This window comes from Aplidium turbinatum, chromosome 10, assembly GCF_918807975.1.
Source record: "Aplidium turbinatum chromosome 10, kaAplTurb1.1, whole genome shotgun sequence".
In the NCBI taxonomy this organism is placed as follows: Eukaryota; Metazoa; Chordata; class Ascidiacea; order Aplousobranchia; family Polyclinidae; genus Aplidium; species Aplidium turbinatum.
In genome coordinates, this window is record NC_137481.1 from 11,917,057 (window position 1) to 11,944,949 (window position 27,893).

A 27,893-nucleotide genomic window follows, 5' to 3' on the forward strand; every position below is an offset into this window, starting at 1 on the left:
AAAATTGTCCTGCACAAGTCTTGATATTTTTGTTTGGCACAGACAGGCTTTTATTAAGTTAATTTAATTATTTTTCCCATCAACGGTAAATTTTGTTTGTGGTTAATATACAGTCGCGCTCAAACGTTTAAGACCACCTGTCAAAATTTTGACAGGTGGTCTTAAACGTTTGAGCGCCACTGTAGGTCTTAACCTTAAAATCCTCAAAAAAAGACACAGACAGGTGTAGGCTAAGGTTAGAAGAAAAACTAAGCAAGTAATTTTATTGTTTTTGACCCATTTCCTAATTACACCGGCCCGGCAAGTTGGGCGTTAGATTAATTTTTCCATTATCATCTATCTTACGTAATTATCCAACTCCAGTACTCGTACTTTTCGGTAGCTTATAACTTACACAGCCATTTTAAATTAACCAGAGAAAATTATTTTCAGTTCGGGTGGCGACTGTTCAAATGGATTAACCTACTTATTTCGAGGCATTCACAGTATACAGTATGTGATTGAAGCGATGCACACTTATCGTAAGTAGCCTATAAAGGTCATAAAAGCGCTTGTGTAAACTTTCCTTCGCAGTCACATGGCACACAACACATGGGATAAGTTAACCAAACTGTAAATATGATATATATTCTTTATCATTAGTTGGTGGGTAGTATTATAGCCTGATACCACAGTAGAAAGTATTTAGACCGCAATAACTTTATTGCAATTGTCAAAGCAATAGGCTAAAGTGTCACGAAGACATCGCAGTGATGCATGCATTGGCTTTGTCCGAAATTGTTGTAGTTTATGTTGTGCAGTACAATAAAGCACCGTCAATGGACACAAATTAGGCTACGACGTTTGTAGTGATCTAGTTTTTGCACAGTAAACCCTCTAATAAAATATTCCGAGAAAGCTATAAAATTTTATGTGAGTTAGCCTATCACTGTGTTCACAAAGAAAAACATTCGTTATGTTCAGTGGGCTAACTGTTGGCACTTTAAGATTTTCGATTTAATTTTTTAAAACAAAAAAATAAATGTGCCATTATTATAGTGGGCCTAAGTTAAAATTGTCTTATCAGTTTAGTTCAGTTTGTTTTTATTTCTAACCATCATAACGAAAAAACAATATTTGAGATGTTATTTGATTAATTAAAAAAATATAGCTAAAATGACATTTAATTTAACCGGCTACGGGCTACCTTACAATGTTTTGGGAAAACCGCAATGGTGTGGGATAGCTCCGTGCAACTTAGTTTCGCCCCATTAGCTCAGTGGTTAAGCACCAAACTTTGTACATGAAGAAACCTCGAGATCACGCGATGCTGTTTCGGCTCTCTTGAGCAACGCATTTCAAGACTTCTTTCCGTTCAGCGGCACCGAATGGACGAATTAACTCACAGACAAGAACACTCAAAAACAAGGGTAAACTTTATTCTGACAATCTCGTTAACTGGCCCTGCATCAGTGGTGTAAAGCTTCTACAATTATGCGAAACTGCCAGGTATAACCTATCAAAGGCTTTGTCAGTCTAAGGATAAATATTTAAACCAACCAAAGTTGAAGAGGGTTAAAAAAATAATCTGTTGTACTCGATTACTCAGCCTAGGAAATACGTTAACATCTATTAAATTACAGCACATAATCTTTCGAATGTTTCTCTAAACGTTTATAGTGGCAAATTGTTCTTCGATAAATTTTATTGCATTATGGATTATATCGCAAATATTGTGACGAAAGACGTTGATGATCTGCAAACTTCTACGGAATGGGCTTCCAAGATTGCAATTCAAAGCATCGCCATCAACGACAATCACTCTCTTCATTTTGCTGAACAGCATATGTGTAATTCAAGCGAAGACAGGAAAGTGACTTTAGCAGAAGCAGTAGCTTGCGTTATATCCATTCTGACTGTTTTGGAAAACCTTGTGATACTGGTAGCTATTATCAAAGGTCCAAGGAGTTTGAGAAAGCCACCATACTGGTTTTTAGCAAGCCTTGCTGCAGCTGATTTATTGACTGGAGTGGAGGTTGTATTAGCTATATTCGTTCCAGTTGGTACATCACCTTTATCCAGAATTGTGCTAAAGGTATTTTGTTTAGTATTTTGTCATATTGCTTGGCCAACTGAAAAAGTTGATTTTTTTACCTTTGTATTAAACTTCTTCTCCATGTAGTACCTGTTTTATATCCAAGTCTTCATGCATGTTTTTCTCATTAATCACGCAATTTAATTTTTTTTTAACTTTTTTGGGTTTTAAAATGAAAATGGCTTTATGCCGGTTTTATGAAACAAAGTATGAGCTAATATGCAAACCACCCACGCACAGCCTACGCACAGTGGCGAATCCATGGGAAGACGACTGCTTCCTCTCTCCTCCTAAAAACATGAAAATAATTTTATTTTTGGCGTATTTGAAAGTTCGGTTTAATTGTAGATCTACACATTATCGTGTTTTATAAAAATCCCTCTTTCTCCATAAGGCTATTTGCTAGATCTGCCCCTGCCTATACGCATATAACATACACCAACTGGATCATTGTCATTACTAGTCAGTTTGATAGGTTAGATTAGTTAACTGGATCAAATTACACACCAAGCAGTGTATTTCAAATAACGTCCACATTGGTCTACTTCTACAGTAGGATTACGGCTTTGCGTTATGTTTCTTGGCAGTAGGCTGATACTTTTATTTCTGCGTAAGTCAGTTATGGCTTATGACCTTAAAATGAACCCCAAATAACATGCATGTAAAAACAAGCAAGGGATCATATTTTCTTCAACCTGTCTTCTGCTGCCAATTCAGATAATAGCTGACGAAACATGCTTCTGCCAATCAGCGGAACTACGAGTTTATGTTACAGTCTTGAATATCTTGAGATTGTGTGCGATCAATGTGGAGACTGGACCAATCAAATTTCTTGTCTTGTTGTTTGCATCATTTAAACGTCTAAGGCTTAGACACCAACAATGGGTCATTCAATTATTACACAAATTAACCATTAAAGCAGCCTATTTTGCGGACTAAATTTTTCTTGATGCACCAATGTTAATCCGCTGATCAAAATTACAGATTACAGATCCACAAATAAACATTAAACTGATTCTTTATTAACTAATCAGACGACGTAATCAGTCACTTAAAAGATCCTTTGTTGGTGCATCCAACCCTCAGAGTGTAAAATGACTCTTGTATCAAGCAATATAACTCTAAATACAATTAGCTTAGTAGTCTACCAAAGCAACTCAATGACACTAAATTTACATTGTTAGAACTACTCCAAAGTGAAATTTATGCTTTCCTGCAAATATTCTGTTCTAGACAGATAATCTTCCATGAAAGGTATTTTAGGTTGTTTGTGGGATAGCCTACGATAGAGCAAGTTTGCCTTTCAAGTAACCTACTACCGTAGGCTAATTAATTTGTTAACTAAGCCAAGTGAGTGTAAGCATATGCTGAGGGGAAAGAGGCTGCGAATGCTTCCTTTTTTTGACGAGAAAGTTGTCTGCACGTATCGTAAGTTAAAACTCTTAGTTCCATTTGGTGGTTGTAGGTGGCGTGATCTTTGATGATGTTGTCTGCGGTCTGTTCTTCAGCACCACATTCACGAAAAGAAAAAGATGCCTTTCTCCATTCATTCACGTGAGAGCGAACAAGCTCTACGTCGTACGGAGACGGTTGAGGCGTAACCAGGCCTGTCTCGTGATAAGCGCATTGATCTTGTCGGTGTTGTCCCACTCATGTGGAAACAACTTTTTCTGAAGCCTTTTATGTTTGTAAAATATTGTCTCTAGTTCTATTTTAGGAGACTGCCCATTGTAATGCTGGTACCACGAGTGGAATGAGAGTAGCCAAAAGACATCCGAGTTTACTTTAAAAATACGTCATTCTATTCTTAAAACTAGGGAACATTCTAAATTTCGTAGGTTACATTTTGTATCAGCTCACTCACAGGACACTATACAAACTTTCTAAGTCAAACTAAGCTGTAAGCCTATTGATTTCTATAGTTTTGTTAGTTGGCAAATCTAATGTAAGTTACCCTTTTTGTATACCTTTGCTATGTTGACTTGTAGGCTACTGTTTATGCTGTGATGGTCAGAAATAAAAAAAAATAAAAAACTGAATGAAATAATATTTCTAAACACAGTAGGCTATGATTTGACCGAAAATCCAAAAACAATTTAGGAATCCTCATTTCTGTAAGGCATACTTTGTGTAGGTTGTGATGCGTGCTTGTTGACTTGACAATAGCATAAGAAATAAACACACGTATGTATGTTTTTATGTGAACTATGGTTGGATTCAAAGAGTCAAACGAGTTGTGTTAAATTTTGACTTACTGTAAATCAGCCTATAAACGTTTGTGTTTGCTTCTGTGAAAGTTTTCACGTACGGTACTTAAAAATGTTTGTTAATACTAAAAACTGAATGACGCTGTTCGTCAAGTGTTTTGTTAATTAAATAACATGATAAACGGCTGAGTTCTGTTGGTGCCAACTAAGTTAAACTATTTGCAAACTAAGTTAACACCTTATACCTCTTGCGATTAGTTTAGCTTAGTTTGCACCAGTAGAACGTGTCATGTTATTTAATGTTTGTTATTTAATGTATTTAATGTTATAAAATAGTTGTACTTTTTACAAACCGATCGTGATTTAGAAGTTTTGTCCACGAATCCCAAGTCTACAAAGGCTTTTGATTTTTGAAAACAAAATTACTTTGCCCCTTTCCAGTTCCATTACTTTTGGCGTTGAAAAAAACAATTTAGTTATAACATGATTTTAGGCCTAGGCTATAACAAACTTGGTTAACTACCATTAAAATGCAGTTGTTAGAATGTAACCATTGTAAATTAATGCGCATAAACAAAATCTTAGGTGGAATCGGTGACGTAGCTAGAAAGAACATTTTAAGGAAGCAAAAGCAACTGTTAGGAGGAGGGCCAACGTCACTTGACATAAATTAAAATGGTATTAAAATATGCTTATTGGGAGAAAAAATTTGGAGGGCGATTGCCCCCTAAGCCCCCTCCCCCGTGACTACGTCCTTGGGTGGAATTAATGAAAATGGAAGATTTGTTCATTGCAAAAATTGCTTGCAGATTTTGAAAATCGAAACCTCTTAATCATGTAGTTGATTTTTGAATGTTTATCCTCGGACTGACAAAGCCTTGATTGGTTATTCCTGGTAGTTTCGAATATCTTTTAAACTTTTGACCCTTCTACGAAAACGACCATGCTTTCGAAATTGGAAGCGTTTGCTTCAGTTTTCAAATCACTTCTTTGAAAAGTCAATAAATCAATGATTAGTGTGCAACACAAAACCACAAACATTATTTTATCTTTCAGGGCATGGCAGTGGTGACATTCATTGTATCAATCAACAGTTTGCTATTGGTTTCAATTGACCGGTATCTCCGCATAGCCCATCATGCGGATTACGAAAGAATGCTCACGAGAAAAATTATAATATTTCTAATTCTTTTGTCTTGGCTAGTTTCCTTTGGCCTGTTTTTGGTCGCTCCATTGTTGGGATGGTCTTGCTCTACTCAGCACTGCTGTGCCAATGACGGTACGTCTTGCAAATTAAGTTTTTTGTTTGTTTTTTTTTCTTTTTAAGTAATGTTGTGTTGCGCGGATGATATGATATCATAACCTTTTCTTTAAAAAAAAGTTTTGCATAGCCATATAATGTCACTTAAAACAATTTGTCAATTTGTCGTAGCTAATTTCCGTTACCTGCGAATGATGTAACCTGTAACGTATGAATGTATGCGTGTAACCAATCAACGTAGTATTTTATTTTTAAAAGAATCCGGATGTTCCTCCAACAAAATGCTAGATGTCGATTATTTGGTCTAAGCTACTCTCTACAGTAGTAATGTAGCTTCTCAGTGTAGTCCAAACATACACTGATACTCCGCGGTGGGGAAAGACAGTAGAACCGTGACCACCGGAGCTCCCAATAAGGCCTACTAACATTTCGCAATCTGCAGTACTTTTGTCAACAACATACAAAAACGGGCTTTAAGCAACCTGAACTAAAGTACCACAACTTTAAAATAAAGCATTTCCAGGTATGTGCGTGTGTAAGCGAAGTGAATTTGGCAACGCGTCGTGTACCACCCAATGCTCGCAATCCTTTGTGCCCTTTTCCAAATCTTACATCCTCTCTGGAGTCGTTTACTTCACCATTTCTATTGCCGCCATGGTCGCTTTCTATGTTGCGTTGTTTCGAGTGGTAAAAAGGAAAACTTTTGCACATAGAGGCAGCAGCTCTAGTGGAGACTCCAAATCAAAGGTAAGAATGCTTGAGGACATCGTAATATCGTAAACATTATACACCTTATAAACATGACAAGCAAAAAAATGATAAGGTCTGGACTAAAGCAGTAGTAGTGGCTGGAACCATAGTAGTGACTGGAACCATTGAAAAAACAACACTAGGCTTTTTTTAATTACTTTAATATTGACGAAATATGTTTTTATTGTGACCAGTAGCTGGTGTGGAAAAACATTTGGGGGCACCAGAGTTTCAACACAGTAAGACAAACGAACAATGTAAAACAATGAGAAGTGAACAATGTAAAACTTATGTCCTAAAAAGCAGACGATTTCGTATGGTGCCGTAAGACTGCCTCCAAAAAGTTTTAAAAAGTTTATCTTTGATCGCGTTCTGCTTATTTGGTGGCTTTGTGGCCTCGTTGGAGATAAACGCGTTGTATTTTTCAACTTTATGAAACGAAAAACTAGATTTCAGTTACAGAGTTTGGTTAAGCTTGAAAATAAGTTTCAAATCATTTTTTCATGACCACAGAATGATTTTAATGACTTGCTTTGACGAAGTTTTGCTTATGCTTTCAAGGAACTTTTAATAATCCATCTGACAACCTCTCCTATTTTTTCCTTAGAAAATCATGTACAAGGCACATTTGACTTCATACCTTTATTAACACTGGACTAAATTAATTTTAGTTAACTAAAGGAGTTAGCAATGTGTTTACTTCGGAATATTGTATTTTTGTAATACTAATACTGTAGTTATCGAGAAGCACAAAAGTTTTCTACCTTTCATCCCCACAGCTGAAGTAAAAGGCGCATAACTATGCCGTAAGTCGGGAAATGAAATGTGATTAAGCAAGCAAAAAATGTTGGAAAGACTGGGAAAAATTGCATGTTTGTTTGCGTTTTGTGGAGGATGTAACCAAGTGCCCCCTCCTAGATTAGTTGCTGAGCATGTTACAAAGTGTTTTATGCAACGATGATGCCAGTACATTTAAAGAATTTCAGAAAATGTTTGTTTTCATCTTGGATTTATTGATGAATTCCACAAATGTTACCTTAGCTTACAATTTTTTTTTACATTGATTCAGCGTCAGTAAATGTTGAGAAGGAAATTGTGAACTTTGTCACCCAAGCGAGTGCGACCTATACATATATAGACATTTAAAAACTATTTTAACCTAAATATGGCTGTACATGACCGTTCTATTAAAAGCCCATTTCCGTTGCCTGTTTCAAAAACAAGTTATTACACCAATTGGAAAGGAGCGTCTGCCGCCTGTTGCGAAAGGTACCCAACGGCTCGAGTTGGAACTTTGGGACTAAATTAGAAATCTCTCAACCAAGATGTCTCGGAAACTTTGCGGAATGATCTCATAGTTTTTTTAAATAACCAATAAATAGAAACTTGCATTACCACAGCATCAAGGTGTCATCGCTAAAACGATTTTTGATTTTATTTGCAAAATATCTAAGAGCTGGGGAAGCACGCTCGTTCTAAATTGATACAAGTGCGATGGCTTTGTGGAACTTTTTCATTACCTATTTTTACTTGTCAATGTTTGGATATTGAAAATAAATCATTTTGATTTAGACAAGAAAAGTCTTTAAAATATAATAATTTGGGACTGGATTTACTCAAAGACTAAAAACCAACCGTATACCCACATATGTCACCTGCATTGCTTATAGTTTTTGCTTTGGCGATTGATTTAGTCTGTGACCATCTGTATCAGCATGTTGTAAGGTGGATTTCAATTTTTGAAAGAAGAAAGTCGTAATGGGTGTGGAGAAGTCAAGCAAAAATAAAACTTATGAAAGTCAATTTTGCACGTTTGTGGTAAGCTTATTTTAACATCGAGAAACTTACAGCCCATCAGATCAGTGAGTGGATTATGGTGTTGTTCTGCGATTTTCTGTTTCCATATCCCTTGACATGTCTGACATTTGGTTGACACAAAACTCTTGTGGCATTTGAAAGTATGTTGCATTGAACATGAATAGAAGTATGGAATTTTGTGGTTCTGCATTGCATCCGCTGTGTAGAATTGAAACATCATCTATAAATTAAATAATTTTCTATCATATTTTATCAATTTAGTGTGTCAATGTTCAACTTGTTTGAATAACATGGCTACTTAAATATTCAAAGCAGCTGAAAGGAAGCTTGACCTCTAAGTTTTCATTCATAGGATAATTTAGCAACTGGTGAATTTATCGAATGCATCAAAGCAGGATTATAAGACCTAATACAATTTTCATTGCAATTCAGCTTCAATTAAAAACAATTTACCAACTGAAGCGATAAAAACGCTTCGGTGTTAATAGTGGCTTCTCAAAACGCGATACCTTGCTTTTGTTCTAGAGGCGCTTAAAAACTTGTAAAAAAGAAATTTGGCATTTTGAAAGTGTTTGAGTCGCCAGATGTATGATCAGCTGCAGTGGTTTGTTTCGAACTTTGATGACCTTTAACCTTTTTTTCACTGATCCCAATTGCAGTGTTAGAAATTTAATTGCGTTCAAATTATCGCAATTTGTTTTTCCTTCAAGCTTTTTAACACGACCGAACAAACTGACATAACCCATACGAATCCTTGTCAGTATAAGAGGCTTTAAAATGCTTGTATCTGTTTCAGCGTGGAAATACCGCACAGTCAGAAACACAGGTAGTTATAGTGCATGATAATTTTTAAAACGTGATGTCAAACTGAAACCTCTAACATTTTTCTTAAAAAAACTGATTTTATTCTGATGGCTTAGTTTGCATGAAAATGTTCGAAAGACTTTTAGAAGAAATTGCTCAAAAATCCTTTATGTGGGCCAATTTCCATAATGATGCACATATTTTGTGCATTACATGTAGCCTAGGTCTAACATGTTATTGAAAAGAAATAATACATAAGCAGTTAAGTGCTCTGTGAGGTACCAACGCGGTGTCTTGTTACCAAGATTCGGAATCATCATTGGAAGAGAATTGCTGAAATAGCAAATCTTTCAGCAGCATGTAGCTTGGTCAGTTGGTGATTTGCGTATTGTACAATTGCTTACGCTTTCCAGGTAACTATACGTCCAGACTCCAAACAGAGTCGCTGTTTAGTAGCACATAAAGATCATGGCAATATTTTAGCTACTGCATTTGTGTAACTCTGTTTTCTGTTTTTTTGTCAATTGCATGCATAGGCTTGAACTAACTGACTCAACGCTTCCAAACCCACTCTTCATTTGAATTCTTTTTGTCGCATCTTGCACTTTTCAACGCCTTTCGCGTTGAAACAAATTGAGATTCTGCGTTGCGCATGATTTCGTTTGTAAGAAGCGGCTAGGTTTTTTTTAATAAAATGGTGTTAAATTGTATGAATAAAAATGTTGAAAGTTTCCATACATCGATGACAAAAAACTTTGATATTTTAAAATCTAAAGGTATTTTTTGGGTTAGAAATACTGTAGCCGACTTAAGTTATGACGAAGGCTATAAAACGATGGTTTACCGCATTGTAAAGTTGAAGGCAACTTTGTTATACCGAACAAATTTTATCATCTTGCGAGTCACAAAATAATAATGTTCAACAGGTTATTTATGAACTATGTTGGTACGTAAGTTTTTATTTAACCATTCGGATTTGGTATTTTTAGCCAGGGGATAAACGTGGAAGATAGCGTAGAGAAAAATATAGTCTAGGCCAGGGCTATAGAAGAAATAGACTACATTAACTGGAGCTTAAGAGGACGATACGATAGCTTGCAAGCAATACATCCTATTTAGAAAAGCCTATTTTTGGGATAATGTTTTCTGTATCAGTAGTCTAATCAAGTTTAAACATGAGTCGTTTTTATTTTTGGAGAAAACGCATCCCCATATAAAACTTCTACCAAAGGCCCTGTCTAAATTCTAAGGTATGGCATCGCATCATTGTTGACCATCTCAGCTTTTAGATTCTCAGGCTTCATACATGTGTCGGCTGCCCACTTCAGTATCGTCCCAGGCAGCGAAATCCGTCCTTTTTACATTGATTCAACGTCGTGCATTGTACAAATAAGGGATTTTGCTGTCTGGGGGGTACGTTCTGCAGAAGACTGACAAACGTTTCTTCACAAAACTATTGCATTCTTTATATCGTGTTTTCATGTCATGCAGGGAAGAGAAATGCAGTTGGTAAAGACTCTCTTGATCACCATTGGCAGCTTCGTTATCTGTTGGTTACCAGTGGTGGTTCTGTTCGTGGTTGATGTTGTTATAACTTATCCAGCAGCACAATTGACTACAGGTAAGTTTTAGATAGAGGCTGAATTTGGCGAAAGTTGTTTACTGTTAGTATTTTGTTCCCTAAGTTGGCTGCCAATTTGCATACAACCGAAGCGTCAAAATTTTATGTTAATTTTATATAGCATTTGTTGATTCTATTTGTTCATGCACGAAGTCTACATGAGCATAATATTGTTACAGAATAACTTAGTCTTATCTTATCAACGTAACTATACAACTTAATTATTTATTATGTGTTGCTATCATGTACATGCTCAATGGAGATTAGAGAAGGTAAGTGGGCTAACCTTTTATGGCACTTACCAAGTTAAGCGTGTTGCTAGCATTGATGACAGCTGCTGACTTGCAAAAATCTAGTTTGTTGTTTGGGTTACATTGTCTTTAATTTACAAGTCGATGTAAATGGTAGACCTGACAATAGAAAAATTACGATGCTTTTATCTATCTTCAAATATTCCATGTTGACACAATAAACTTCAGCAAACATGTTTTAAACTTCTGCTGCAATGTGCAGCAAATTAATCGTAATGTGATACATGGCTTTGGTTGCCTAATTTATCACTTTAGTTCGAGACGACCATTTCGTCAAAACTCCAATTAATTTCAACCAATGCAAAACTGTTTCGAGTACTTTGCTTTCGAACTAACGAACACTTTCTAGTCTAATCGGATGAGAAACTAGCCCTTAGTGAGTTATTAATTCAACAGGAAACGCCAAATCAATTGATCAATGTACAAAATATTTAGGCAACATAGCAACGCTTGGTGACATTCAACATTAAATGTTTTGAATAAAAAAAAAATAGGCAGCACTTTTCATAGCTATGCAATTTTTGTGGTTTTGTTTGTCAGTACAAAGCATAAGTCATATCAGATAAAAATAACCTTCAAAGAAACTATGTTGCATTGTTGCAGTTTTTGACTTTGCTTTGGTTCCTTCTGTGATCAATTCCTTTCTGAACCCGATCATCTACTCAATTCGGTTGCCACGGATGCGAGACACTGTAAAGCGAGTTGCTCTACCCTGTGTTTTTGGTGGGCTTGATAGTGGGTGAGTGAAAATAGGTCGACACGTTAGCATAAATCCCATTTGTTTGAAACATTTTGTTTGAAACAAAACCCATTTTGTTTGAAACAAAAAGTTTAGATTCGATCTCGGTGACCAATATTTGGTCACTACCAATTTTGACACGACGGACATTGGCCCTAAAATGAAAAGTCTAGGCTATTTTGTTTATAAAAAGTCGAGTTCTGAAAGCCATTGAAAACCTAAATGACATTAGATCAGTAATTCCTTACCGTAGCCCATTGGGCCGCATGCGGCCCTCAACCACTCTTCCTGAGGCCCCTCAACGATACAGTAAAAAAATATTATTTGTGTTAAAACAACTGCCCAAAATAGCGAGAATACAAGTCATGGCTGTGTGTATCAGGGGAGTTACGATAAACTTTAACATTGCGAGCAATTTCTCACTTTGCGTTCCATTCACGGCATAACAAAGGGGCGTATGTTTCGTGAATATCATTAAAAGCTTTAAGGAACACATTTTGATCTGTCAAAGCTGTGTTCAATTGCATCACATGCGCGTCCTTCCATGATAGGGATTAGGGAAGAATCAAAATCTTCATGAACTCGTTATTATAGACGGTGTGAAGAGGATAATTTTACCCCTGTGATGTGGCACCATTACGTGTTCCACTAAGCTAATATCATTATTAAGCCATATCATGGTTAAGCCAGAGCACCAAGTTAACGGATTATTCGAAAGTACTCTAAGCTTTTGCGACATGATTGATGAATTTGGAAGTCGCATCAACGGTATGAATTCTTTGCTGCCGCTGATGAAAATATTTGCAACACCTATGACAAAAGACGCAGCCATCACCTCTAGTGATTTTCAGCGAGGTGCTAGATTTGCAGTCAGATGTGAAGCTGACACAAGTATTCAAATGTGATCATCTACTTCACTTTTGAAGTCGAGTCCCTGAGATAAAGTATCCTAACCTGATAGTTAATGCATTGAAAACTACCTTTGTATTTAGTTCAACACAACTTACGTGTGTGAAACACTTTTCAGCAAAATGGTTGGAATTAAATCCAAATATCACAACCTATTGACAAATCATCATTTTAACTAACTTTTGCGTACTGCATCTTTCGATATTACCTCTTATTTAGGGAAACTTATTAAAAGTTAAAGCCAAAATTAAGTTTCACAATTGCATTTCTTTTGTTACGGCCCATTACAAAATTTAGGATTTTGAATTTGACCCCGTGCTGAAAAAGATTGAGAACCAGTGCATTAGATAGTCAGTTTTTGTAAACCTGACTTGTGTGATTCGCTTCACGGCTTCAGAAAGTTTCACAAGCCATATAAGCGTCATTTAGCTCTTGCGTGGAATGATTCGTATCCTGCTTTAGGTGCTTCAGCTAGGCAAAGGTTTACATCACAGGAAATGAAAAATATCCATAAATCAACACAAACATGATAACTTTTGTTACATAATTGATAGAGGTAAATGCAGTCATTATGCAATAAATTTCTTCTATGCTTTTTGATTCTGGTCTGCCGTTATATCAATTTCCGTAAGCTATCTTAAAAGCTGAGAGGCTCCACATTTTGTTACTCTGGAGCAGGGTTGTCAGACAGCTTTTGAGAAAAAGAGCCAAATTATGTCGAAAAAAGGGCCAAACTGGGTAAAAAAGAGCCAAATTGTTCAATAATGTTAATAACGTTGCTAATAAAACATAATAACGTTAACAACGTCAATAACGTTACAACATTACAACAACACAGTCTACCGTACATTCTAATCTACAAGAACAATTCCAAATCTTCATCTTCGACAGTGTTTCCACTCGAATCTTTGGCTTTGGCATAAACATTGTCAGCTAAACACTGTCTAAAAAATCGTAATAACACTTTTCAGTCTCAATTTCCGAAAGACATTTATTTAAATAGCTGGTTTGATAGTATGTGCCAACTGCTTCCAAAAAGAGCCAAATATTGAAAACAAAGGGCCAAGGGGCCAAACAATTTTTTTGGGGGCCAACTACCTCTAAAAAGGGCCAAATTTCACAAATTTGGCCCCAAAAGGGCCAATCTGGCAAGCCTGCTCTGGAGTGGTAATTCGATGCGCAGTCATACACTGATGTATTCAACCCAAAGCAAGCGTCCAGGTTTTTCAATACACTGAATACACCTCATACTCGACTTCATGCATATGTATATTTCAATAGCTATTCCCATTCTTCAATACGGCTTGCAAAATCGAAATCCAAGAGTGCATCTCTTATAACGGCATATTTTTTTTTAAATGTTTGTTCAGTGGATGGCGATAACCATGCTTTAGCTTCTTGAAGTTTTATAGAAAAGTTTTGGTAAACAGTAGAAGGAGTTTATATAATGAAACAACTTTGCTGATGCCAAGAGTTTACAAACTGCTTACATCACTTTCGAATTGACGTCTTTCCACAAACACACTAAAGGAATATTGCAATCCGCTGATGTGTCTGTATGTTGCAAGTTGACAAAGAACTTTCAATGGGTCTGGTAATTCCATTGTTGCTTTATTTACGTGATGTTATTGCTTCTTATCCAGGAAAGGCTTGTGTGACAATACGACATACTGTACAACACTTGTTCAGATGAATTGAGACGGCTCACGTGAATGGTGTAATGTCTTGTCTGTACAATCATTCCTTTTGTCATATTGATGCAATTTGTCAATGGGACGCCGGTTATGAGACCACACAACGTGATTAATATCTTTATTTTGTTCTCAAAACGCGTCAGATTGTCGTAAGTTCCTTTACGAAGAGACTGTCTACAAAGACAACCTTAAGTAGATTCAATGATGGTGCACGTTGAAACGATGCAGTAGAAAAAGTGATTGAAATGTAAACAAAACAATTTGAATGGGACAAAGAGCAATACATTGACGCAATCACAGCGGTCTGGAGATACGTCATCAGCATCCGTTTGTTGCTGCACAAAATACGTGAACAGTGAGCAGCATCACCATGGGATACGTGACTTAGGTAACAGTAGGCTATTCAGTGTTGAGCAATTCAAGGAGTTTCTCATCGAGCTTATCCACAACAGAAGGTATATCGTGAACAAAGAAGAAAGTGCACGTGTGAATGTCTTGGAAATCGTCTTTTATTTAGGATCAGTTTCTCCTTCTTTATAAACTTCCGCCCCGTTAGCTCAGTGATTGAGCGACCAACTCAAGATCACACGGCGCTGGTTTGGCTCTCGGAATATGCGCTTGAGTAACGCATTTCAGGATTGCCCTTTTTCAGCGGCATCTAGAGGATGGAATAATTCCCCGGCAATATTATGGCATATAGTAAACGTAAAGCCATAATTATAGACTTTAGTTTCAATTAACCGATTAAATTACACTGTTTTATGCTCAAATATTGTCCAGAATAACTGGAAATTTACAACAATAAGAAATCATAAAAAGCGATACATCTTTTAATTTTATAACACAGGCTATTTTCAGCAAACAATCAATACAGCAGTCCTCATCTCTGTCACTCCTATACATTCAGTAATTCCGAATCGGACCAAAGTTAAGTTTAATAAGCGAGTGGGCCTGTTAACCGTGGACTTAATAAGCGGTGACTGTTGTAATGAATTGTAGTTTTTTTATAGTTTGAAGTATATGTTGTTCTATATGGTTGTATTGTTTTTATCGTTTTGTTGCAGTTGTTGAACGTTATACTGTAGATATTGGGTTATAAAGTAACCTAAATATTTAGACTTACGGTAGCCTTTCTCTAACTAGTGTGTACATTAAGTTACAAAGGTTAACTTGATGTTGTCAGCTCAAAATCATTATCTGGCATGATTCAGGTGGCTTTATTGCAGCTGCCTTTTAGATATCGTTTGCAGCTTGCAACCATTGTTGCAAACAACAACGCTCTACAAAACTTCCTGTTTATTCTTCTCATGTGCCGGAAGTTGGCTATCAAATGAACCCACTCACTTTTCACAAAAAATTTCAGCGAAACTATGGGCCTGCTGATTGCAGCCTACATTTTGTTAAAGAAACACAATTTTTGTAGATTTTTTGCTTAATTGTGTTTGGACAAACCACAAAAGATGTGTGTTGCTAACCAATGGCGTAACTACCCATTTAATATTGTGGACATATTTAAGGGCGGAAGGGGCGTTCAGGGCGGCAAAAAATAAGTCTAATTGAACATTGAACTCGCAATTTAATTGACGTCATGTTGATCAAAGAAGAGATGCGAAATCTCGCAGATATGAAATATCACTCCATGACTCATCGTTCTCCATAATTCTGGATCCCTCACAATTTCCCTGAACCCAGCTATGGTTTCCCCGGTGTCATGCGTTATTTTGACGAGTCATCTAATTTTTGACCGCTCTTTCTTATTTTCCGCTAACCAAATGTTGTTTATATGACTTTCAACACCGTATTTGTTTTGAAGCTTGCCCTAGAATTGTCTATGAGAATAAACTATCAGCCTAAGAACACAAATTTCACAAAAAATGCAACTACCGTACAAGTATACAAACCTCTATATAGGCTACCACTGCATTATAAGTTCGCCAATTAGGCCTAATGTATTTTGTTTACGAAGCCTTCAGTTACCTTGTAAATTGGCAAGTTTTATAAGTAGGCTATTGTAAAGAACTGTCAAAAACACCTACGGTACCCTACTATTGAGGAAATGATGATTCAAAAAGGAGCGGTTTTTTATTCAAAAGTCCAGTAGTGGCAGACGGCGATGCTACGCCAATGTTGCCAACATGAAAGATGTTTTGGAGCTGAGCAAGCTTTTAGATCATTGGGCTACCATAATAACACATACGCTATGTTACGTCCACTTACGTAAAATAAACATCACGAGTGAGGTTGCTACAAGGAGAGATGCACAGAGAAGTGAAGTGATTATAGGGAATAAATCAGGATACAGAAAATCAACAAAATTCAGGAAGTGTGTGGCATCTGATTAATTGCATCGTGAAATAGTGGTGACTGTGATTGCAGACCACATTAATCTCCTTACGCAAATGCATGACCTTGTGGCCTTGTTGCTTTGATTTTGTGCCATCAGAGGCGGAGTGATTTTGATGTTGTCCTTTCTGTGAGAGAAGTTTTAGGTTTCATGCAGTTCTTTTAGAATCTAGAATCGTGATTGACCGGAATAGTTTGCCTCAGCAATCTCTTCACCTGTAACTTATCCTCATGTCATTATTCTTTTCAACATAATCTGTAGCCATTGGTGGATGGTTCAATTGTCTTCTAAACGAGTAAAATTGACACAGTAGCAGTTGTTGATGCGTGAATAATACTTTGCCAACGGTTGACCTACACCAAAAGAGCAAACTTTGATCAATGAGGATGTGTAAGCCAACTCAGATTTTATCACATTGACGTTTATCACAAAACCAAATAACGTGCTAATATAAGATTGATAATATTTTTGATTGGCCATTTAAAAATGAATATTGATAATAAACAATAATAATAATCAATCAGTGCTGTGATAAACACAAATAAAAAGTAAGTTTTTTAAAATTTACTTTTTGAGGCGATCCAGGCGCAAAACTGGGCCTTTTGCCAAAAACTAATGATAGCCTACGATCAACAAGTAAATTAATGTAACCACTGCTATCAAAATATGTTTAGTGTTTACGTAACCTGCTTTACCCAGGGTGTAATAAATTGGGTGGGCGTAGTTGCTGAAGTAAAGGCGGCCGAGAGAAAGGAACTGGCCACCCTACTCTCCTTAGTGCCGAAGGCTTAGTACAATGAGAACCTTATCTTCTCATACCCGACACTTGAATCAAGTATGGGACCCCCCTTTTAACCTGCTTTGCTTGTCACTTTTTGAGGTATGTAAGCCTACGTAGCGGTGGGATGGCGCAACGGATAAGGCGTTGGCTTTCCTATTATGCAAACCTGGTTCGACTCCCGGCTAAGCTGGTTGTTAAAAACACCGCTCACCTAGAGAAAGGAACTGGTCACCCTACTCTTCTTAGTGCCGAAGGCTTAGTTATCTTCTTATACCTAACACTTGAATCAAGTATGGGACTACCTTTTAAGCCTGCGTGCTTTTTTATCGTCACAATTAACTGACATTTACAATTTGTGCTTTCGCCAGGTACTGGGCAAACAACACATCTATGGATCGTTCGTTCAAACGCAGCGCTGGTCGAAAACGTGTCGAAAAGTTGAAAGACAAATCTGCAATAGGAAGTGGCAAATCGACTATTTACTCCAGATCTCGACTCGCATCAACAAGGTCTTTCAACAGTGAAATATCTTTCAGCTGTACACCATCTTCCAACTCCATGACAGTTTCAACTGCTGTCAAACCGTAACTTTACAATTTAATCAAGTTTTTAAAATGGTAGGCTAAACCTTACGATCTCCAAGTAGGCTAGATGGTAGTTAAAATCGAGTACCGGCCATTGTGAGATGTCGTATTACTGTAAACGACTGTTTCTCAACTCGAAGGTTGGGTATCTTCCAAGTTGAACAGTATTTTTGTGAAACCGTCTACTTGCTATTGATGAGACGAGTGAGATAAAAAGATGGAAGCAACAAAATAATTATACTTCAAGACATCCGCTTTTAAATCGCAAAATTCTGAATGGCAACGGCAACAAAACTGCGAGTGCAAGGTTGCTTGAAGCAAGTAACTTCTACGCAAGGCTTCCAGAACATTCGATTTGAATTGATAAAACTTTAAATGAAAACAACTAACCGCTTCGTTTGTTTTTATTGTTAAATCTTTAGGATAACTGTTGAGACTTGTTTAAACGATATGAATCTGTGGTTAAACTATCCGCGCCATATATTGGCCTTTGCAAGCATTGGGCATCCCCGATTAGGCTTCATAGAAATCCTGACATTGAAGGTCTATTCGAAGAGAGTTCATGGAAGCTGGTTAGGATTAGCATGTTTAACTGCGATAAAACACGTTTGCAAGTTTTAATTGTCGTAATATGAATTTGTGATTGGGACATGCTGCGCTTACCCTAAGCTGCCTTGTATTCAAACATTAGGCCTAGCCGTGCCTTTGTTGTTGTGTAAAGTTTTCGTTCTTATTTATTAACTTTTTTAAAAACTTGCTTGTTTGCGCATTTTTGCATCTGCAAACATAAAAAGTACAATGCCCAAGAACTATAGTCCAATTGTTCATCTTACCAGGAAAGCACGTAGTGCTACAGAGAGGTTGTCGAGAAATGTTTTATAGTATGACAATGCCGTGGCCCTGAGATGAACTTCATCGACACATGCAAACCAACTAGAGCTAAAACTTCATTTGTGTGTGTTTGTATTTCGATGTTTTCGCTGTTTCAACAAGCGTATTCCAATTTTAACGATTCCTATGTCATGTTTTCACCAAATAAACATAAGATCGTCGAGGCAAATACAATGCAGCTGCAGCTCTAATAGTGGTATAGCAGTAGGCTTCAACAGAGCAGGCCCATAATGCAAAGCTGATGCAAACGCGGTGGATTTTTCTGCTAGTTCAAAAACTTTTAAGTACGCGTGCTTCACTTTTAAGTTTTTACAAGTTGGAGTATACATTATGTACCTACAATGATATCAAATGTTCAATTATACGCGCAGTGTAGGGCTATATGAAACATAAACTCCAAGCTGGCAAATCTTAAAATGATGCGTGTGGCTACAGATGTTGTTGATCCAAAACAGGGATTACCAGGTGGTAGGCTACAATAGATGACCTTTTAAGCTTGTAGACAGCAGCACTTTATGTTGTGACAGTAGACAATACGGGAAGGTACGAAAAACGCTGATCATAGCGACAAGCGCAACTTTTGTTAACCTGCTGCAACCTGTTAATGTTTATCTTTTAAAACTCAAATTTTTCGACCTATAAATTCTTCAACACAGACGCTATTAACTTGTTTTTCAAGTTGTAAACAGAAAACAAGCAGACAAACAACGGAAGGAATAGTGCTTTCAATTGTGGTGTCAGATCGCCAAGTTTGGACTTTCAGCAACAGCTTCTCAGACAGGAAGGGGTAAAATCGTGTAAATACCCAGTGCGTTTTCCTACGCTCCCCGTGACAATTTTTCTAACAATCAATTTTTTGACATTGTGTTCTGCAGTAGAGAAAAAAACGTTTGCCGCAAAGCTATTAAATGGACATTATACTTTTCTTTTGTTAGGTAAAAGACACACAAAACGCAAGTGTCGAACATTTATTTTAATCACTTTGAAACGACCAAAAAACAAGTTGCAGGCAAAACGTGTGTATCAACTGACAAACATTCGCAAAGTTTTGAAACAAAAAAATTTCTAGGAAAGCAACTGCAGTCTGCGTGTGAAAACAGCATCGAAGGTTTAATGGACGTTAGGTGAGCAAATCGTGGTAGTAATAATGCAACCACGACAAGCTCTAACCACGATGCTATCAAACCTATCCCTTTAACGTTGAAACGATGCAAACAAACTCGACCAGTTGAGTAACATTTCATTGAAGTGACGAGAGTGATGAAACAGAAGCAGGATTTCTTGGTGAGAGAACGTAATCAAGCAAACTCACAAGGGCGCTTTCCTGCATGTAGGGAGTCTTAGATGTTTTTATGTAATCGATTGACGTCACAAGAAATTCATTGTTAAGTTGACCAATGGCGCAACAGCTTCGGCAGTTAAAGTTTCATTTGAATACGTCTATGGAAAATAGTTTTCATAGATAGTGAATTTTTAACGCTACTTTAAGGTAAATGGAGAGAGTGACTTTAAGGTAAGTTGATGAAATTACTGCCACCGATTGATAGACAACTGATTTCGACAGAATTGCGCAGACAGAGGGGTGCGCGTGATAACAAAAACAAGAATTTTGTCAGTGAAGCAGCCGAAGGAATAACAAAGTATAGCGCTGCTGCAATCCACAGGATGTCTCAGCCAGCATTTCAGTTGCTTTTTTACATTGATTCGACGTCTGCAGGCATTGACACGACTGATTTGCTGGCTGGGATCATTTCTATTTCTTCACAATGCTGTGGACGAGAAAACGTTTGTGATTGAACGAGCTGTAATTGAATAGGGCTTTTGTCTGGCTTGCAACTACATTGAAGAAATGCATATTGACTGAATATACGAAACAGGGAGGCGTGCTGCAACCCAGCCAACAATCAACCGCTTTTTACATTGATTCAACGTCTGTAGACAGTTGAATCAATGAAAGACAGTAAATGACAGTAGACAGTAAATGTAGAAAACGGCTGATTGTTGCCTGGGGACTACTCAGTAGCATGTAAAACACACTTAGTGAGGCTTAAGTAGCTTCAATGTTATAAAGCAGAATCTAATAGAGCTGTCAAACAATACAAAAGCATTATGTTCCTAACAAAATATGTGCTACATAAGGCAAATGGAATGCAAGTCAGGCATCAACAATAGCAAACGGTAAATTGTCTGTCAACTTCAAAGACTTCACCCAGGAATCATTTATCCGCGGAATACATGTCTTGCTCAGATTGGTGTGGGGCCTGTGTTGTTATTGCTTCCGGTGTCTGGGTCGTTGACCGCATATACTGACTTGAATCGACGCCACTGATCGGCAAAGGGGTCTGGTTGGGAGCGACGAACAAGAGGGGCGCTTGTACAGGAATGGGAACGGTTTGCACATACTGCACTGGTTGGACAAGCGGCACCGAGCCGGCGGCCATCATTGTCGGGACGAGCTGCATCGGTTGAGCGGTTTGTTGCCGATGATAGACAGGTTGTGAAACTAAAGCTAAGTTTTGCATTCCCAAGTAACTTTGTTGTTGATTAGCAGAATAATGGATTGCAGGCGGCTCTTGAGCGCCAATTACAGGCTGGCCTTCTTGGTACCTTGGCCTGCCAGGTGTCGCCATAACTGGAGCAATAAAATTGGTTTGTTGCGTCGCTGGGTATCTGATGCCGGTTTGCGTGACCGTATATTGTATAGGATTTTGTCTCACTCCATCCAAATTGCTAACCGGGTTCGGCTGTCTAACTTGCATCGGAGCAACAACACCAAGGGGTTTAGCATTTCTTGAAGAGATGCTGTTGATTTGTTGACCAGGAAAGCCTGAGCTAATGGCATCCGGACGAGAGTGGGCCTCTGATGACAGATTGTGCACTGGACGAGATAAGACGATAGAATGAGTGGAAGGGGTCACAGGCGCAACATTGTGCGATGTAGCCATTGATGATTCCATATCGCTATCGACATTATCTATGAACATCTTTCCGAGGCTTTGGGCAGGAGCCGTCTTCACCGGTGCCTCAGGTTGGTTCTTAACAAGCAAGTTTATAACTTGACCTGATGGAAGAGTCAAGCGCTGAGACACACCAGTTGGGGACAACACCGCCTTACCAGTCGACATCACCGGTCTGGACTGCTGCACGAGTTTGACCGGTTGTGAAGTAACCGGTGCACCTGCTGGCTGAAGTTGCTTCTCAGACTCCAACTTATTTGCCAGCAACTTGGACGCGCTGTTCATGACTGGATTTGCCACATTTACTTTAGCGCCTGGTGCTTGTAATCCGGTGGACGAAGATGGGGTAGTGAAACTTTTGGCGTTCGAGAAAGCATCCTTGTTCGGTGCCGGTTGTTGTTTTAGTATAGAAACGCCAGTGGTTCTTCGAGACGTCAGCGATATGTGAGGATGGGCCTGTGTTTTGTTTCCCAGCTTCTTCAAGATGCCAGTTCGTTGCGTCAGGTTTTCGAAAGTGCTTGCTTTCGTCGTGTTTCCCATGCGCACTATGGGCACTACACGGCCGTCGGAAAACTTAAGAGCTTGGCAAATCTTCCCGTTCTGCAAACGGATCATGACGTTCTCCGTCTTATCGGAGGTCAGGACGTGGTAAGGATTGTTGGAAGTTTGGATGCTGGGCATCGTTGTGTTCTTCTTGGGAGGAGAAAACATTGTGGATGAGGTGGTCACGGCTTTAGAGACAGTGGGTTGTTGAACTTCAGCCTTGGTCTCGTGGCGTTCTTGTTTATATTTGGCCACGAGCTTGCTTGCAGCTCGGTGAGTTGCTCGGGCGGCTTTGGTTTTCTGCTGCACAGCCTGCTTGAAAGCGCGTTTTCTACGCTGCTCCTCTTCTCTGGCCAATCTTCTCTGCTGCCGAGCAATGACTTCTTGCTCGAGCACACGTTCGACTACTTCGCCTATTTCCACTTGATCCGTTCGCAGCAATGGCAAAAGCGATGGTCCATACTCTCCTTTTTCTTTCAGGGCAAGCACAAGCACTTTTCTGAAGACCTGCAGTAAAATAAACAGCACGGTCAATCAATTGTCTCAGCTTCAACAAAAAAGATTAAGCCGCAATCTAACGCAAGAACTGCGAAAAGCAACACGACTGACATACCTTGTTTTCTTTTTTGCTTCGTTGCCTTGTCCTACGTTCGTTGGTCAACAACTGGTTTGCTTCTTTGAATTCGCTCTGACGAGTAACTCTACCTCCTCCGATCATCTTCTGAAGAGTTTGTGCTTGTTTCTGGAGGCGCACCTCCAATTCATCCAGTGCAGCAGGGACCAACCGCAGTCGATCTGAAAATAAGCTGAGTTGATTCAAGGTGAATACGCAAAGGCATGATAAAAGCTCACATCCTTCCACGTTGCTAGCTTTCGCTGTTACGAACCTTCGTCAAATTCGTCGTACAAGAAAGTGGTGGACACTTGATAGGAAGGTGAGTTCTCGGTCGAATCAAGAACAAAATCTTCATCCGATTCGTATCTCTTCGGTCTGCGCTTGCTCCTACGAATCTCCCTGTCACTCTCCTCATCACTCTCTTCGAGATAAATGGAAGCAGGAGGAGTGCTGTAAGTGGACGCGTTCTCTCCTTGCACCAAGGTGTTCTGGAATGAAAATATTATCGAATTAAACATGTAAAATAACTCAAGCACTGTGGTCAATCACCAGCCAGCAAATCAGCCCTTTTTTTACATTGAATCAACGTCTGCAGACGCTGTAAAAAGGGACTGATCAGCTGACTGGGTAATCATCGCTGCGTGACAAAGTGGTGAGAACGTCTAACCCGGGTGTCAAAAGACGCTCATCTAGAGCAAGCAGATGCGTTTTAGAGATACCTCATAATATGATACATATATTGGGTTAAAATCAGGGTTGGCTCCTTTGCCTTTCCTTCCACGCAATCAAAATCTAAATTTACCACGCACAGCAAAAAAGAAAACTACTTGTTTCTCGTCGAATGATAAATACTTAGCAATATAATGACCTTGCTCAGGATTTCATCTTCCCAGGGATCAACATCCGGTGATGTAGAGTGAATAGCTTTTCCGGTGGTCGCATCACGAAATATCATGTCGTGCTCTCGCTTCAGCTGGATTCTAGCATCAAATCTCGCCTTCTCAAGATGAGTTTCAAAAGAACGTAATTCGCCTACTAGCCACTCAAGCTTCTCCAGGAGTGACGCAACGTTGTTCACAACAATTCGAGGCTAAATTTAAAGATAAAGTTTTACTCCGTGGTTTAATCTAGAGATTATTCAATGTCGTATTACGTCCCGTTGAAAATAACCTGATCGGAGCGAATAGTCGTCATCGACAGACCTTGAGCAATGAGCATGGACATGTCGTGGTCACATTCTCACGTTTTCCCTTGAAAAATCTGTATATACAAAACACTTACTTTGTTATCTGTAATCGCGTCTTGATGCTCTTGTTCCACTGAAGTGATAAGCTGTCTTAGCGAACAAAGCCCATCACAAACCAACTCAAAATCAACAGAACCATATTCTTCTTTAGGTTCCTTTAAAAAAAAAAGAGTGCATTGTTCTGCATGTAAAAATAGTTTAAAACAACACATTCTAAAGTAAAATCTTACCTCAACCTTGGCTATTTTTGCGGCTTTTCTTGTGTATTTTGCTGTTTTGGTCCGTTTTTGTTTTTTTGTTGGCACAAAGTTATTATCGCCATTGTCGGGTTCGGGTGAAACGACGGTTGGGGGTTCGGAAGCTACCAGCATCGACGTGTAGTTGACCGTGTTACGTTTCCGTGAGCTACGACGCAGAGGAGAGGTGGCTGGATCTTCAGTGATTCTGAACAAAATTGCTTGTGAGACTTATTGGTCATGATTTGTGGAACAACCCAGGCAGCAAAGAAACCGTTTTTTACATTGATTCAATGTTTTTAGACGTTGAATCAATCTCAAAAAACGATTGCTTTACTGTCTGGGAATCATCGGCAAGGAACACAAACACACAAGTGAACATCATCAAGTGAATTCCAATTACCAGCAGAATTCAAAAATTTCACCAAATCCAGTACGCGGTGATTAGCTTACCAAATTTGTTTCACTGTACAGTGCACACACATAACTGAGTGTGTGAGGCAATCATGAAGCAAAGAAAGCGTTAAAAGAAACCATTTTGGTTTGGAAGAAAAGGTAAAGAGTGTATTTCACTGCAAATTTATAAGTCAATACAACGTAAAACAATGTACATTGTACACTAACATAAAATGTAACAACATACGAATGTGCTTTGGAAGAATTTATAACATTTTATTCCATCTTACTCTTCACTCGGTGATCAATATGACGTCGTCTCGTATGACATCATAATCATTAAAAACACATTCAAGCATGAGTGAAATTTAACAAATGAACAATTTCTTACATTTTTATCTTTTGAACTTTCTTTCGTGATGATGACTTTTGAGGAGTTTTGTATAGACGAAAGGAATCGTTGTTTTTTTCTGGTAGTGTCAAATTATCGGCAACGGGACTTGATGTAGAGTGAGTGTTTTCTTTGTGGTTTGAAGAATCTTTCTTGACTGAAGAATCGTTGGAAGATTCGACGTATGATGCACTATTTTGTGTTTTGTTTATGTCACTTTCAACACACAATGGTTGAATCAATTCGCTCTTGGCATGAGCTTGGTCGATAACAGTGATTTCTTCACAATGTTGATCGGGGGCGGGCACAGTGGAGTTGGCAACCGAGTTGCTGGTTAGCGTTACATCAGTATCCATAACGTCTGATGTTTCTACACAGTTTTCTAATTTATTCTTGACAAAAGATTCTTGAGAATCTTCGTCTAAATAACATTTCTCAACATCGCTTGCCATTTCTTCGTTATTCTCAATCTTTCCTGGTGATTTGCACAATAACGTTTTCTTACAGTTAGGCTCAGCTGACGTGAGAGACTCTTGAGACGTTGACAAGTCATTTGTAGCCTCTTTAGATAATAACAAATTATCTTTGTCCACAGCAGTTTCTTTCACAGTTTCATTCTTTTGAAGGTCTACCGTTTCGGACATCACCTGTGGTGATTCCGGCATATCAATAGACTTCGCATCTTTTTCACCCGGTTCTGTTTCCGTATCATTATCTTGTGTTATTTTATCCTCAAATAACTCATTCCCTGGTGCACAGCTTTCATCGTTATCTCGTTTCAGTTTTTCTTCATCATTATGAAGATTGCTACTGTGATCTTTGAGAACGGCTGAGGGATCCGGGGAGTCGAACACAGGCGGCTCTCCATACCGACGGTGCCGATAGACTCGCACATCGTCACCGCAAAATTGTGGAAAGTAAGTGTATTCGTTGCCGGCGACATCGTAACCAAGCGACATAACCCGACTCTGAAGACAACGGGAATTGAACAATAAACTGCGGCATCGTTGTTATTGCAAATGATTGATTCTATTACATTTTAAATGACCGATGATTAGACTATCAGTCACAAAACTTACACAAGCGATCTTCCAACTACGCTTTACCGGAGAAAAAGGCATACTTACATACAATGGAAAATCATACCATACACAGTACATACTACACAGCAAAAGCAATGCTTCAGGACAAAAATACAACATGCCTTCTTTATTATATATTATCCCACTTGTTGATGGAGAAGATCACGGTAACAAACTTTGGGTAATTAAGCCGAATCAATTTAATCAAAGCACATGGGAACCCAATAAGATTGGTACGACTTGCGGTTGTCTCAGGCAATTTTGTAATTCATTTCGTTACTGTTTTTGGTAGTTCTAGTTAAGCAATGTCTAACTTCTGTAATGTTTCTGGATTTTGACGTTGTTGGGATGGAATGTTATGTTTACCATCTCACAAACAAAAACGTGCAAGGATGAAGAAAATTATATTTATAAAGGCTTTAGAATCTAGACAGAGAATGATTCATTTAGGTCTATTCGGGTAATAAACAAATCAAGAGGAAAGTGTTGCACAGGGAAACGAATTTGAATTGGAGACCAGCACAATTGGTTCCAATCAAGTCAGATTACAGCTGGTCCAAGTAAAAGGATCGACTGTCGTATCAGTAAAGTATTAACACAAAGTACCTGCTCACAGGGAAGAGATGCAATGTTGTTTTGCACACTTTGAAATGATGTCATGTTGTCGCAGACAGCCTGAAAAACCATAACAAAGTTGCAGATATATATATTTGAACTGCAAACAACGGCAAAGGATGCGTAGAAAAGATTATACCAACTTTAATTATAGCAGCTTTTTCATCGTAGGTCAGGTCGAGAAACGACTTTTCTTTTCCGTCATCAGAAATGAACGGATTTCTCCATTTCATTTCATGGAAAAAATCCACTCCAATGCAGAGTTTATCAGCAGCATAGATGTAAGAATCGTATTTGGACACAGTCTCATACCATTTTTCTAAACGTTGTTTCAGACGCCTTTCCCACGTCCTAAAATGAAAAGAGTATCAGCAATGAAGGCGTGTCTGCTACAATTAAACAAATATATATTATATATCATATACGCAAAGTTACACAAACAAATTTATTTTCACGCAAGTCAGTTCAATTATAAACAGCTAAAATTCGATTTCGATCAGCTAGATCATCTTCAGTTAAGCTTATTTTGAAAATGATCTAGCTGCTAGCTGATCGAAATCGATTTTTAGCTGTTTATGATTGAACTGACTCGTGTGAAAATAAATTCGTTTGTATTACAAGACACGTAACCGAGTCGTTCATATCAATCACTGTTGTGGGTTTGACACCTGTCAAAAGATATTTCATTTTCTTGATATACGCAAAGTTAGTATATTTGTAAGCCTAGTAAGATCGCTTAGCTATAGTGTGAAGGAAAACTGAGTATTTTGTGAAAAACAAAGCCGTGTATCAGACACTATTTAGCAATTATATTGACAGAAATACAAAAGAAAGAACAAGATTGTCGATTTTAACTTAAGGGATAGTATGCTATTTTGACTATCACGCTAAACTACTACCGGGTGATGTAAAAAGTTAAACTACATACATTCTGGCGTCGTTAATATAACGGCACAAGCAAAAGAATAGTCATAAAATTCGAAACAAAAACCATTTGAAAGAACATGTGTAAAAGACAATAAT

General features: G+C 38.2%; 2 protein-coding genes across 2 annotated transcripts in view; one reads left to right on the forward strand and one right to left on the reverse strand.

Annotated features, from left to right (window-relative positions):
- The first annotated feature begins 1,636 nt into the window (after positions 1 to 1,636).
- LOC145778509 (cannabinoid receptor 2-like) lies at positions 1,637 to 19,188 on the forward strand. The gene is made up of 6 exons (XM_082590004.1): positions 1,637 to 2,074; positions 5,338 to 5,560; positions 6,066 to 6,289; positions 10,406 to 10,535; positions 11,450 to 11,585; positions 17,682 to 19,188. The coding sequence occupies exons 1-6, from the start codon at positions 1,694 to 1,696 to the stop codon at positions 17,899 to 17,901; spliced, it is 1,314 nt and encodes a 437-aa protein (XP_082446130.1). The 5' UTR covers positions 1,637 to 1,693; the 3' UTR covers positions 17,902 to 19,188.
- A 563-nt stretch (positions 19,189 to 19,751) lies between these two features.
- LOC145778656 (uncharacterized) overlaps positions 19,752 to 27,893 on the reverse strand; it is a 37,514-nt gene continuing 29,372 nt past the window's right edge. The window contains exons 7-15 of the mRNA XM_082590192.1: positions 27,014 to 27,221; positions 26,862 to 26,930; positions 25,174 to 26,141; positions 24,381 to 24,594; positions 24,186 to 24,305; positions 23,773 to 23,994; positions 23,176 to 23,392; positions 22,902 to 23,083; positions 19,752 to 22,795 (exon numbers count right to left, since the gene is read on the reverse strand). Coding sequence (XP_082446318.1) covers positions 21,005 to 22,795; positions 22,902 to 23,083; positions 23,176 to 23,392; positions 23,773 to 23,994; positions 24,186 to 24,305; positions 24,381 to 24,594; positions 25,174 to 26,141; positions 26,862 to 26,930; positions 27,014 to 27,221 — 3,991 coding nt within the window. The 3' untranslated portion in view covers positions 19,752 to 21,004. The remainder of the gene's footprint in view (positions 22,796 to 22,901; positions 23,084 to 23,175; positions 23,393 to 23,772; positions 23,995 to 24,185; positions 24,306 to 24,380; positions 24,595 to 25,173; positions 26,142 to 26,861; positions 26,931 to 27,013; positions 27,222 to 27,893) is intronic.